At 39.9% G+C, this 14,777-nt stretch overlaps 1 protein-coding gene across 1 annotated transcript in view; it reads right to left on the bottom strand.

Annotated features, from left to right (window-relative positions):
• Positions 1 to 650: 650 nt before the first annotated feature.
• The window catches only part of LOC106871286 (retinoic acid receptor RXR-alpha-B), a 17,080-nt gene continuing 2,953 nt past the window's right edge, over positions 651 to 14,777 (bottom strand). Inside the window, exons 2-7 of the mRNA XM_014917658.2 lie at positions 7,517 to 8,111; positions 4,545 to 4,727; positions 3,733 to 3,840; positions 2,628 to 2,712; positions 1,945 to 2,132; positions 651 to 1,179 (exon numbers count right to left, since the gene is read on the bottom strand). Coding sequence (XP_014773144.1) covers positions 944 to 1,179; positions 1,945 to 2,132; positions 2,628 to 2,712; positions 3,733 to 3,840; positions 4,545 to 4,727; positions 7,517 to 8,096 — 1,380 coding nt within the window. The 5' untranslated portion in view covers positions 8,097 to 8,111 and the 3' untranslated portion in view covers positions 651 to 943. The remainder of the gene's footprint in view (positions 1,180 to 1,944; positions 2,133 to 2,627; positions 2,713 to 3,732; positions 3,841 to 4,544; positions 4,728 to 7,516; positions 8,112 to 14,777) is intronic.

The following is a 14,777-nucleotide window of genomic DNA, read 5'->3' as shown; positions in this document are numbered from 1 at the left end:
AAGCCTATTAAAAGTTAATTATTTTGCTAAATCTCTCCAAACTCTTCATTATTTTTTAAAGAAAATATTATTAATGAAGCTGTTAAGATATATCTTTATAAGTGGCTGCTGCGATCTGTCTCGGGTTGATAATGTTGTTAAACTATTAACAAATTACATCAGCCCCAGTGCACAACTGGTATTTGTTTTATTGACCTCCCCCCCCCAATCGACCCCTGTGACGTTGAACATAAAGCAGGGACAAATGCAAGCCACCATTTCGGGCGGCATGGTGGTAATGCTTCTCGAACCTCATTGGGATTCATGTTCTGAGTTCAAATGCCAGGAATGTTGGTTTTGCCTTTCTTCATTTCAAAGTACTTTCGAATTTTGACACAAGGCCAGCAATTTCGGAGGGGGCGGTTACATTGGAACCCCCACCATTATCCAACTAGTTCTGTTATTGACTGCGAAAGACTAATAATAAAGGCTTCCCGTTTTGACACAAAGCCCTGTGAGAATGAAAGTCAAAAGTCAACCTTGGTGGAATTTGAACTCAGAATGTAAAGAGCTGGAAGAAATACTGCTAAGCAATTTGTCCAGTCTGCTAACGAGTCTGTTAGCTCATTGCCTTAATTATAATAAATAAAATAAATAACAGAACTAAGACAAAAACAAACAATCTTTGTTAATCTGAAAAATCTAAATAATGTATGTTGATTATATGCATGTGTCTTTTCCCCTCCAACAGTATCCATCCAAGGGTTAATTGAAATGACAAAAAATTGGCTAAAGTTTTAGCAATGAACAAAATAAAGAAACCGGGGGGGGGGGAATAAAGACAACGGTTGTTTTTGTTTGTTCCGTGAAAAAAGAAGACATTCCTCACACAACCATTAAACCAGGTGGTGTCGGGGGAGTGATGATGGTGGTGGTGGTTAAAGTGATCAAGGGTCAGCATTGATCAGCTGATCATTTGGGACACAAGTTCATTAATGTGGGAACTGCCCTCCAGGGTCAGTGAGAGGAAACGTTCGGCAGCTTTGGCGCTGAGGGTGCGAAGGGCTGGCAGACGTAGCAGCATCTTGCCATAACGCTGGAGGTCACTGGAGTATTTCTTGGAGACGTAGCGTCGCAGTGTGTCGAGGATTCTCGTCTGCATGGCAGCAACCTTTTGTTTGTCTTGTACACCTGAGGCATCTACAGCAGAGAGAGAAAGCAAGGATGACCAAAAAGAAATCAAGAGAAAAAGAAACAAGATTTGTTATATATTACATGGCACAGGTGTGTGTGTGTGTGTGTGTGGAATGAATTCTTTGTTAGATTATAATCTAAGCAGAAGCAACCTTTGACAAGAAGCAGGCTGCATGAGACAAGGTTCATCATCATCATCAGGTAAGCCATACTGCTAAAAGACAAAAATTCAAAGTCATTTCATTTTTCATTAGACAGGTCATTCGGAAAGCCCCGTGGGCTGCGGTTTGCTCAAAACTGTTACAAACCCTTTGAGTTTAATTAAAGACACAAGCATGGCTGTTTGGGCCAGAAGTTTGCTTTCCCAATCATGTAAATTTCACAAAACCAAACTGTTTGGCACCTTTGACTATAACCCTTAGCTGATACAAGCCTAGAGAGAGGATTTGGTAGATGGAAACTGAAAGAAGCCCATCATACACACACACGTTTGGTCTTCTTGTCTTGACATCACAAGATAATTGTCAGAAACAGGTGAGGAATGGCAACAGGGAAGGTTTTTGACCACAAAAAGTCTGCCTCTCTGAATTCCACGAAACTCATGTGAGCTTGGAAAAGGAGACATTAAACTAGTGACCAGGAAGAGTGGCTGGCCAAAAGGATTTCTCCAGTAAATGGCTGGGTATTTCAATCCAGGTAAATAATGTTAGTAAGAGAAAAAGAAATAAAAAAGAAACCCAATGTTTGCAACATTTGGGTGTGACTACTCACCTGGATATGTTAAGACGAGAGCATTGAGAATACAAAATTCTGAGTGGTCAAGATGAATACTCTTGAGACAGAGGGAGAACTCAACAGATGCATTGATGAGTTCATTGCCCCAACCCATGTTGGTAGCGTAGTTGATTGGAACGAGCAAACCTTCAGCAAACTTTATCACATTGTCCATTCCCATTGATCTGTGGCAATAAGTAAAAGAGAAAGGAAAATAATTAAATGGGAATATTACAAGAAAGGAGCCTGAGTGGAATTTTAAAGGGTCACTTTGTAATTTGGTTAGGGTTTCTTTGTTACAATGACAATCTTGGCAGGTGAGGCCTGGATCCATTTTCATGTCTTGACTGGTTAGTCTCAAGCATGGCAGGTCTTTGCTAGGAGTGCCATAGGACAAATGATATACCAGGACAATTCCTACGCAATAAACTGAAGACTGATCCTGGTGGTCATTAAGACCACTCATAAAACAGTCATAGTATTTAGAATGGACCCTGGTAGTGTAGTGAAACGGATGCAGACTGGAGACTGGTTCCAGTAGATATAAAGATCTTGGTTGTACAGACTAGTCAGAAAGAATTATCCAAATCAGAAAATGTTCCAGAATGATGACAGGCTGACATATCTGTTAGAAACAATATAACTGACAGTTTTACCATAAAACAGAACCAGTGGCCTACCTGTACGACAGACGAAGAACACTCAATTCCATGAACGAGGATTTCAACAAAGCTGTCTGGTCTGTGATACATAAATCTCGAAATCCTGGCAGGGAATAAAAGAACAAAGAATAAAGTGGTTTTCAACTTTCACTACACAGTTGGGGGGGTTGGTGGTGGTGGGGATAAAGTACATTATTCAGTTAGACCTGTAACCATTTGGAAAAGACCAGTAATTAAAATCAGACACTAATTTAGTGGATTATTAACTATTTTGATATTGGTTCCCCTGAGACTGCTCCAGCATCAATGATGGTTATTTTACTGACTTCTTCACTATTTTCAAAATTAATAGAAACAAACGACAATGAATTTCAACAGAAACAAGTCAACAAACGGGTTAATAGTTAATCAGATGTATATTTTCTAGATTAGGGTTCTACGTCAGGATCACCTCTTTTACTTAAAATTAACTAAAACATCTGGATTCTACAGGCTGACTCTAAAGTCTGAATACAAAAGCAAAAATGCATATTTTCAAGTACAGCAGTGGTTCTCAACCATTTTTTGGCCTATCGACCCCATTCCTATTTTATTCTACTGGACCGCCATAGGTATTTGATGTATAAAAACATCCAATTCTATTAATTAAATATTATCAGGAATCGTAATTAAAATATTTTGTAGAAGTAATTTATTGTCGATAAATTTCAATAAGAAAATCTTATCTGACCCCCAAAGATCACATGGACTCCAGATGAGAAACCCTGAATGAACTCCATTAATGAATGACATTTCTGACAAAGTTGGATGCACTTTGCAAGATTCATATCAACCTGATGCAGGAACTCCATGTTTCCATGAATTTCAAACACATTCATTAACAAAGAGTTCCTTCAGATGATTTATATCTGTAATTTTCATGGAGTAAAACTTCTCCCTTATCTTACCCCAGAAAAAGAAGTGAAGGGGACTAACATCCAGTGATTGAGGAGCCCATTCCACAAGAGTATTAGGGATATTTCCCAGGTAATGCAGACTTCATGGTCATCCTATATTTCAGAATTATGAAAAGGGGACATTAGAACAATGATGAAGACAAACGATGATGATATATGTGTGTTACCTGGTACTTTCTTGGCCCAATCAATGATATATTTCAACTCAAGATAACCACATTGAAGAAGTTCATTTCCAGTCAGGTTGCAAATCTTAACTTCACCAGCAAAGATTTCTATAAAGGGAGAGAAGTCGTCATTATCAAAAAAAAAAACCCATTAAAATAATAAAACAACAAAATATAATGCTGACGTCAGAAGAATTTAGAAACTTCGAGAGAGTATGAAATATTTTTTTGTGGGGGTGGGGGACAGTGAAATTCAAAGCAGATAAAGCAATAAATATGATTGTTAAGTCTACAGGAGACATGAGTTCAAGTCACATGGACAGCCTTCAACTTTTTCTCTCTAAAGTGTTTTTAAGCGTGTGGCTTAGTGGTAAGGCTATTCAGCTCACAATTGTAAAATCACGAGTTCAATTCCCACTGGTGCGTTGCATCCTTGACACTTTATTTGTTCCAGTCCACTCGGGGCTGGCAGAGATGAATACTTGTGAGTCAAAGGACCAACCTTGTCACACTAAATCTCCCTGAGAACTATGTTAAGGGTCCGCATGTTTGTGGAGTACTCAGCCACTTGCATGGAACACTTGTTGTAACTGACAGAGAGCCAGGCCATGTACATGCTTCTATTTATAGTTTTAATTGCTTCAAGACCCACTGTTCCAAAAATAAATTAAAATGCATTTGAAGAAATCAGAATTTGCCCACAGGCTGTCTCCCTCGCTGCCCCCCTAACCCTCACCTCCTGTCTTTTGTCCCCCTAACCCTCACCTCCTGTCTTTTGTCCCCCTAACCCTCACCCTCACCCTAACCCTCACCTCCTGTCTTTGGTAACCTGTCTGGTGCTGCACTGATCACCCTCTCCAGTAATGTATCCTGGTTCCTTGAAGTGCCGCCGCCACCACCACCACCACCTCCATCATCATTCTCTGCGATAATATTTTCTACTCTGCGCCGTTTGTGTCGATGTTTGCCTCCAGGGGTTCGATCCTCTCGCACAGCTAAAAATATCAATTTTTGAGAAAAAAAGAAACAGAAAGATGAATTTTTAAAAAAAGTTATAAATTAATTTGCTCATTAAAAAGTTTAAAGTAAATTATATAAAATAAGATAATCACTAGAGAGAGAGAGAGAGACAATAATTACTCAGGTAAGGTCCACAATGGAGTGTTGCTCTCTCACCTGAGATGCTGCTGCTGCACACAGACATCCCAAAATCCATCTAGACGAGGGTTACCTGACTGGTTGGTATCAAATCCCTCACAAATCACCCTCTCACCCATATGCTGTCTCCTCCCTTTATTTTTTGTACCACAACTAGAATGGTGTCTGTTCTTTGAAACTGGGTCCTCTTGTGCCATCTCCCCTCAAACACACCTGCCCTCCACATTAACACCCTCATTGTGTGTGTCAATGTTTACCACATGACACCCCAGGCAACATGCTAATCCCAACACCCAGTCATTCTTCCCCAGAATGCTATCCCTCTGGAGTTCACTTCCCAAGGCTTATCTTAAAGTTTACTGACTTATTTCAGGGATCTCAATTCTTCAGATGTTGGCTTACTTCATCAGTCTAAAGAATGTTGATGGCATCACATCTCATTAATCTTGGAGCAGCTGAAATATATATATATGCATATATATATATGTATACACATATATATATATATATACATATATATATATATATTCAGCAAGATTTGAACCCAGAATGTAAAGAACCAAAGGAAATGCCACTAAGCCTTTTTGTCTGATATGCAGGCATTTTTTTTTTTCTTTCTTTTCTACTCTAGGCACAAGGCCTGAAATTTTTGGGGAGGGGTTCAGTCAATTAGATTGATCCCAGTACGCAACTGGTACTTAATTTATTGACCCTGAAAGGATGAAAGGCAAAGTCAACTCCAGTGGAATTTGAACTCAGAATGTGAAGACAGACAAAATGCCACTAAGCATTTCACCCAGAATGGTAAAGATTCTGCCACCCCCCACCCCGCCTTATGAGATGCAAGCATTAAGTTCAAAATGGTTTTCCATGAAATTGTGACCCTTCTCTTGTACTTTTTGCAGAAATTGCAAAAGGTATTCTTGTTGCAAGACACAGAGTTCTTCAGAAGTGTTTGCATCGATATCCTGCTTGAGAATGGCGCCCATTGCCACTTCCTGACATTGAAACCCTTCAATGGGTTGTGGCCCAGAACGTGAGAAAACGGCCAACGACAACCAGTTTGGAGGAACCTGCTGGTTTTGTTTCTGTGATTTTTTTTTTAAATGAGATTTGCGAAAATACAATCAATTAACATTGAATTAATGACAATGATGATGATCTCTGTTGAGGATGTAATGCAGCAGATCTAACAGCGTAATGTTGAGGTGTTCATGACTTTCCCAGGCTTTTTTACAAAGTGAACTGCTCCACATCCTGCTTTTCTGACAAATTTACGCTGCACTCACTGACCTTCAGGGTGGGGGTGGGAGTTAAGTGGATTACTCTTAACATCAACCAGCTGCAACAACAACAACAACTATAGCAACCAGAAAAACAACATTTACAATAACAACAACAACAGCAGCGAAAACATGATTTTCAAGGACAATCACAAAAAAAAGAAAAAAAGGAAGGAAACCAACGGACAATGAAGGGATTGTCATTGTTACTAGTGCTGCCTCTCCACCACCACTTCTGGGGGTGGGGGTCAGCACCAAATCGCCGCCACAACAAAAGCTATCAAGGTCAATAAATCACCTGTTTATTGTAATATTTTCCCACAAAACGTGTTTGGTGTGTTTGCTTATTTGTTGAGTCAAAAATTTGTGGTTAATCTTACTCCAACGCAACAGGATAGTACCAATGGCACTGGACTGTCACATGTTTCTCTCTCTCTTCTCGTTAACAAGACGAGCCATCTAGCGCCAGTGTGGTCGGTGTTCCATGTGTCTCTTTCTAAACCTGTCAACTATTCTTTCACTGTTAGATGCCATTCTATAATGTTTGATGCGAAGAGCCAACCCTGGTGTCCGAGTCACTTCTGTTGAGCAACTGGCAGAGAGAAAATAGGGCCCAGAAGACGTCAAATATAGAGGATAGGGTAGAGTTCTGTGGGGAGATCCCTTCTGCATAGGGATCAAGATACAGAGGGTGCATAAATGGGGTACACTTCTGTGTGGTACCACTGCTGATTATATGAAAAGTCAGAAATAAAGACTATGTTAACGGAGTACCTTTCATGACACATAAAAGAGGCACCTCGATTATTATAGGCGATATTTGCAGGATACAATTACTGCAGGAAGTTACAGGGTTAGATCGCAGCCGGATCCATTTTGTCTTTCAAGTTTCAAAAGTTGATAATAGAATAAGTGTAACCATCATCATTGTTTTAATGTCCATTTCCCCAGGCTGGCATGGGTCAGTTGGACACCCTTCCTGTTGCCAATCTTCACCTGTTTCCAAGAAGAGTAATATTGCCCCACACTTAGAAAACTTTCTACAGAACACTGGAAATGAACACCACCACTTGTATGACGGTGAGGCTCGTTTACAACCCTCATGTGATGTCAAGACAAGGAGACACACATGCACAATGCATATAAATAAACATATATCTTGACACAATGGGCTTCTTTCAGTTTCCACTCGTAAGGCTAATCTATAATAGACTACAAGTTGAGTTGATATGATTAATGACAACTTCGATGGGTGTGCCCCAGCATGGACACAGCCCAACGATAGACTCTGCAAAAGAATCAAAGTAGACTCAGAAGTGTCTAAGAGAACATATTCCACTTACCGTCTCTTTTCATACCAACTTGCAGACAGCGTTGGAAGCGACAATGTTGGCAGCTGTTTCTCGTGAATTTGTTGATGATGCAGTTTCCACTGTCTTTGCACTTGTAAATCAAATTCTTCTGGACAGTCCGTTTAAAGAATCCTTTACACCCCTCGCAAGAAAATGCCGAGTAGTGATAGCCCGATCCAAGATCATTGCACACTAAACAGTATCCGATATTAGACTGGTCCATTTCCATGGTAGGGGAGTTCTGATCTATTGATGATCCATTGGAGATTTCCAATTGAATGGTTTCGGTTCCGCTTGACATTTGTGATGAGGTTGGAGAAGGCATCGTAATAATGAGTTTACCTTTAGGATCCGGGGAACAGTTGTTGGAGGATGTCATCTCCTGGTTTTCCAGAACAATGTTGGAACCTCTCTCAGCATCCGAATAATCAGATGTCAAGGAATTCAATTTGTCTGGAGATTGGATCGTAATAACAAGTTCCTTTGAGGAGTTTAAGGGGTCTTCATTGCACTGCTGGACAGAATCGCTTTCTGAAATGTCGATGGCATTCTCATTTACCGTGTCAGCCATTTAAAGAGAAGGTGCCTGAAGAAAATGGAAAACAAGGTAAAAGAATGAAATTTAAAAAAAAAAAAAAATCAGACAATTGAACATTACTTTCTATCGAGAAATTCTAAAAAATTCACGTAATTTAATAGTCATCACCATCATCATCATTTAAGGTCCATTTTCCACGCTGGCATGGGTTGGAGAGTTTGACAGAAACTGGCAAATCAGAGACCTGCACCAGGATTCTATGACTGCTTTGGCATGGTTTCTACCGCTGCATGTCTTCCTTAATGCCAACCACTTTACAGAGTGTGGACTGGGGGCTTTTTACATGGCACCAGCAGCATTGAGGTGACCAAATAACTTGCAGGACAAAACTCTTCAACTGAGAATGGGAGGCAGCTTTGTGCCAAGTGACGAAAAGGGGGTTTGGGTGTGGAGGGGGAGGGGGCACATGGCTACTCAGGTTGGGGAAGGGGAAAATGAGAGAAAGAGGACAACGAAGAAGATGTGTCAAGTGTACCTTCAAGAGACCAAGAAGAGTAGAGGAATGGATAGGGTGAGGGGATGGGTAAGTTCATGAAACCAAGAGTGTGAAAAGGAAGGGGGGAGCAATGCAGTGAGTGGTGAATAGGGGTGGAGGGATGGGGGAGATTTTAGGAAGATGGGTTGTGAGGAAGAGATTATGTACAGGGGCAGAGCCTCAATTTAACAGAACCACCCCCAATACTACCCCTACAGGGAGGGTATATATAAACAAGAGAAATAAAACTGGTCTATAGAAACTCAAGCTGTGACTCATTAATTTATGGTTCCGCAAACTCCAACTCTAATTAGTAAATAATCCTATAATTTCTTAGATTGAGTGAAAGCAGATAACATCAATGGCCAAAGTGGATAATCAGACTAACCGGTTAAAGTGTGGGTCTGAAGGTCAGAGACATGTTGTTGTGGATTTGGTGTTGAGATCAGTATTCCTCAATCCTTTAGATACCCAACCACTTGAGGCTGGCCTCACATCTGTGACACTTCCTGATTTAAAGCAAGTTTTTTTTTCCCACTAAATAGGTACAGGTGTGGCTATGTGATAAGAAGCTTGCTTCCCAACCACATGGTCCCGGGTTCAGTCTCACTGCAGGGCACTTTGGGCAAATGTTTTCCATTACAGCATCAGGCTGACCAAAACCTTGTGAGTGGATTTATTTGCTGGAAAGTGAAAAGAAGCCTGTCATGTGTGTGTCTGTTTGTCCCCCTACCCCACTGCTTGACAACTCGTGTTGGTGTGTTTATATCCTCTTAACTTAGTGGTTTGGCAAAAAAGACCAATAGCATAAGTACCAGGCTTGAAAAACAGTCCTGGGTTCGATTCATTTGACTAAAAATTCTTCAAGGTGGTGCCCCAGCATGGCCGCAGTCTAATGAATGAAACAAAGCAAAGATATATTTTCATATGAACTCAAGTTCCAAACACCAGCAACAAAGTTTTTTAATAAATTCTTTAATATTTTCAAAACAAAGGCAGTGGATTTGGAAATTTGGAAATGAAAAGGATTGAAGGAATTAAACAGAAGAAAAAAAATTCACAAAATTAGAAGGAAAAAGGTTCTATCAAAAAGTGATAAAGTTAATGGATACAAAAGAAATAATATAAAAAAATAATGTAAAAAGAAAACTAGGAACAAATTTGTTTCTCATTTCAAGAATTGAAAATACATCCAAGATGGAGCTGAAACAGCGAAGACTAAAAATAACCAAAATGTCTCGTTTAACAGAAATAAACTCAATTAAACAGGATTCTAACTTTAAAATTAAAATAAATGCAACATGGATTATATAAAACGAAACAAAGATTATATTGTAAGGACTGGTAAAACTTCAAAGTTACTGTCAATTATACACACACACACACACACACACACACACACACACATATATATACACACATATACAATATATACACACACACACACAGAGCAGGAGAGAAGTGGTGGTGGGGAGAGACAAAGCAGGTGGGGAGAGGGAAGAGAGATAGGAAGACATTGAGAATCCATTCAGATTATTTTCAAGGTCAATCACGAAGAGATATAAATATATTTCCCACTGCCGCCACCACATTTGTTGGACACAAAAGCTTTAAGACTTGTATTAATCTTCTTGTATCACAGGAGGAAACGATAACCCCACCCCCCGCCTCTTCACCCTCTCCCCCTCCCAGCTATAAATGGACAGAAAGGATGGGAAGGAGTGGGAGGAGGTGTCGGTTCTCCCATAAAATCACAGAAACCAGTTGGTGGAGGCTCTTCTCTTTCTTCTTCCCCAAAGGACAGACTGTCTGGTAAACTATGGTGGCAGGAGAGAAAGAGAGAGGAGGAGGAAAGACAGAGACAGTGAAGGAGGTGGGGGAGAGGCAGAGAGAATCAAATGTAAAAAAGAGATCAATTGTGAGAGAAAGACAGAGCAACATTAAAGAAGACAGGAATAAAGAAGTTTGTTACTTTCTTATGTCAAACTATTGTATTCATCAAATATATTCATTGAAAAATGGTTCTATTGTAAAGAGAGCAGGAGTTGAGACAACAGCAAGACAAGGAATCCTCTATGGAGCAGCTTGTCAAGCTAGACATAGCAACCAAGAATTTTCTCTTGAAATGTGTGGTGTCAGGTTTAACCCTTTAGCATTTAAACTGGCCATATTCAGCCAAAATATTCAAGCTGTTTTACGTTCAAACTGGCCTCACATCAGCCATATCCAGAATACACCAGAATATAATGGGGAGTTAATATTACAGTCTGAGATTAACACAATATTTATTATACTGCAGCAAAAATGTCATGTGATATGTTGTCCTGACACTCACCTCCTCCATCTTATGTGATATTCCTTCTGCCACCACCACCACTACATATGTTGTGATACCCCCACCTCTATCACCACCATATCGGTGAAGGCAGGATTGTCAAAGAGAGAACCAGATGTAATTTTGACCTCAAATATTGAATGCCATGAGGTGCATTTACCAAAGAATAAAGAATCGAGATCATGGCATCATCTGGGCCATTCCTTAAATAACTCTCTCTCATACAATACTACATATATATGTATGTGTGTGTGTGTGTGTATATATATATATATATATATGCATACACACACGATTATGTAATATTACGTAATACTATATAGTAGTAAGTCAATATACATGATACTATTAATACTATGTGTGTAGGTGATGTATTACCTACCCAGCCAGCCATTGTTGATTTTCTGTCCATACTCTCTTGTTATCCACCCTTGAGGGTATGCCCTGACACTAATTTCCCTTTCATACCAGGGTAGCCATGTACCTCCTCTACACCAATATGCTGGTTCTTGCACACACACACACACACACACACCATCATACTTTAGTTTTCTAACTCAATGAACAAAGCCACTTCCCTCAATTCCGCACCCCATCTCTATCAAGGAGTCTTGTGAGTTACTTGGTAACCTTGCTGATGCTGGTACCACATGAAAAGCACACAGTCCACACACTGGGAAATAGTTGGCATTAGGAAGGGCATCGAGCCATAAAAACCATGTCAAAGCCGACACTGGAGACCAAGCAAAGCAGCTCTTTGACTTGTCAGATCCAGTTCAACCATTCCCTCAATGCCCCAGCATGGAACAAAGAGGAGGATGATGATATATACTGCATTCAATGACATGAAAGGTTCATAAGCATATTAGACCAACCCCTCATTTCAGCAGAGGATATTCAAAAGAATATGTTTTTTGTGCCTTCAACAGGCAGGTTTTACATGCTAGAAGTAGTCAAAACGACCAAAACCAATTTAAGAGCAATCTTCAAAAGGAATGGAAAATAAAAACTTTTACTTTGTTATTTTATTCTGATCAGACCTAGGTTTCAAAATTCTTTTAGCAAATTTCTCATCGGTGACTGCACCCTAACACTAACATATAATTAAGAGATGAATAAGATGTGTCTCATCGTTAATTCAGTATAATTTTTCAAATTCAATATCACTTTATGTTCACTTTTCTATGCCTGCATGGATCGGATGAAATTTGCTGAGGCACATAGACACACAGGCTTCCAGGCAGTTTCCATCTTTCAAATTCATTCACAAGGCATTGGTTGGCCTGTGATTACAGTAGACTGAAGGGACTTGCCCAAGGTGTCTTGTTTCCAGTTGTCTGTGATAATATATCCCAACAATGGGGAAATATTACCTTGCTGGGAAATAAGTGAGGGTTTGTGACAGGAAAGGCAACCCAGCCACAGAAAATCTCATCTGATCCATCCAAGCATGGGAAAGTGGATGTGAAAGTAATGATGATGTCATTATTTCTACTTTCATTGTTTGATCCAAAAAAAACCCAATAAACTTAAGCCTTTAACATTTAAATCAACCATGTCCTGCCCAAATATTTCACCTATTTTATGTTCAAATCTGCCTAAGCTGGCCTCTCACACCTAACCTAAAATGTCATTCTAAAAATAAACAATCACATCAAAGAAATCTCGAAGCTACGAGATGTTGCAAACCAATCATCATCATCGTTTAACGTCCGCTTTCCATGCTAGCATGGGTTGGACGATTTGACTGAGGACTGGTGCAACCGGATGGCTACACCAGGCTCCAATCTAATTTGGCAGAGTTTCTACAGCTGGATGCGCTCCCTGACGCCAATGTGAATAAATAATTACTAAAGCTGAGAGAGTAATCAGAATGCTAAAGGGTTAAACCAGCTTCAATGGTTGGAAGGACTTCAGTCTTAACATGGCTTCACACCAACTCACTTGTTAGACAAGTTCAACTCTGGAAACATTGTTTTGCTAATTAATCTCTGACATTAAACAAATATTGTTGAAATTTATCTTTAACTCTTGACTTCTACCATTAGCTCAAGGTCACAGATTTACAGGGAGAGAGAGAGAATATGGCTTCGGTTATGTCACCTTCTCCCCATACTTGAACGGTACTTCCTAAGGATCACAGGCACAGAGGACCTTTGAGAGGCTCTGGTGCCCTAACAATTCTACTGAGGACCAATAAAATTTTAACTATACTTTAAAGAAAGACAATACAGTAATTACCTCACATTACAAGGACCTGCTTTATGAGACCCCAGGCTAACGAGCTTTTACGAGTTGGATTTTCTGTTTACAAGTTTTCAATTTATGAGCATTCTCCGGGAATTAATTAACTTATATATCAAGGTATGACTGTATTGAGCAATTAAAATCAACTTATGAGGGTAGAGGAAGAGGAGGGGGTTAGTCCTCCAATAAGACTGTTCACCCATTAATGATAGCTCTGGAAATTGAAGGGTCAGGAAATAGATTCTGTTTTATCCACACTTGTGCCTGGATAAATATATGGTGAGTACACAAATGCTTCAAGCCATTCTGTCAGTTTTACCACAACTGTCACTATATATACACACACACACACAGTGTGTGTAACCATACTCAGGGGCACTACCCTTCTCAAGCCAACCCTCCTAATCTCTTCTTCCACCTGTCCCCTCCACATTTTCCTCTGTCTACCTTGCTTTCGCTGTCCATTTACCTCAAACGCAATCACCCTCCTCAACACATGCCCATACCACCTCACTCCATTCACCCTTACCAGCCATTCCACCAGTTCCTCCAGCCCCAGCATCCCCATCAAGTCCTCAGTCCTCCTCCTCTTATCAAACAGCCTCATGCAACACATTTCTCTCACCATTACTCTCTTGGTCCTTCTCAAAATTGCCATCCCTCTCACCCCTCAGACACCATGTCTCACTCCCATACAGCATTGCAGATCTCTCACAACTCCCATCGTCTCACTCACCAGAACAAGGTCATCTGCATACAGTTTCTCCATTAGCAGTCCCTCTCTTGCGCTCTCCGTCACCACATCAATCGCTATTGCAAACAAGAATGGTGACAACACACATCCCTGATGCACACCAACTTTCACCGCAAACCCCTCCGACGGCCCTCATCCAATTCCAACTCTTGTCTTTACCCCCCTCATACAAACTCATCACTGCTCTTCTCGCTATGACCTCTAGTACACCTCTCTTCCTCAATGCCCACTCAATCACCTTCCTTCGAACCCTATCAAATGCCTTCTCCAGATCAACGAAGCACATGTACATATATATATATATATACATACACACATACACACATACATGCATATATACAGAGACACATACGTATATACATATACACACACACACACATACACACATACATGCATATATATATATATATATATATATATATATATATATATATATACATACATACATACATACATATATACACATATGCGTATATATGTATGTTTGTGGGTGGATGGGTGGAGGAAAATGTCAGTGTTTATACACAAACACCACATCAGCTTCCCACAAACAGGATTAAACAGAGCGTGTGTGTGTGTCCGTCCTATGTTTCTGGGTGTAGATGTTTATTTTGGTGTTTGTGTCAATCAGAGATTTGGCCGATTAATAATGACATACACGTACACTATACACACGAACATCTACACAACATAGATACATATATACAGTTTGACCTTTTAGATAACTTTAATCTTCATAGAACACACCCACCTATATACACACATACACACGAAACTATGTATATATATATATATATATATATATACATACACACACACATACACACAAAACTATGTATATAT

This window comes from Octopus bimaculoides, chromosome 20 (assembly GCF_001194135.2).
Source record: "Octopus bimaculoides isolate UCB-OBI-ISO-001 chromosome 20, ASM119413v2, whole genome shotgun sequence".
NCBI lineage: Eukaryota > Metazoa > Mollusca > Cephalopoda > Octopoda > Octopodidae > Octopus > Octopus bimaculoides.
This window is presented reverse-complemented; position numbering and strand designations above follow the sequence as displayed.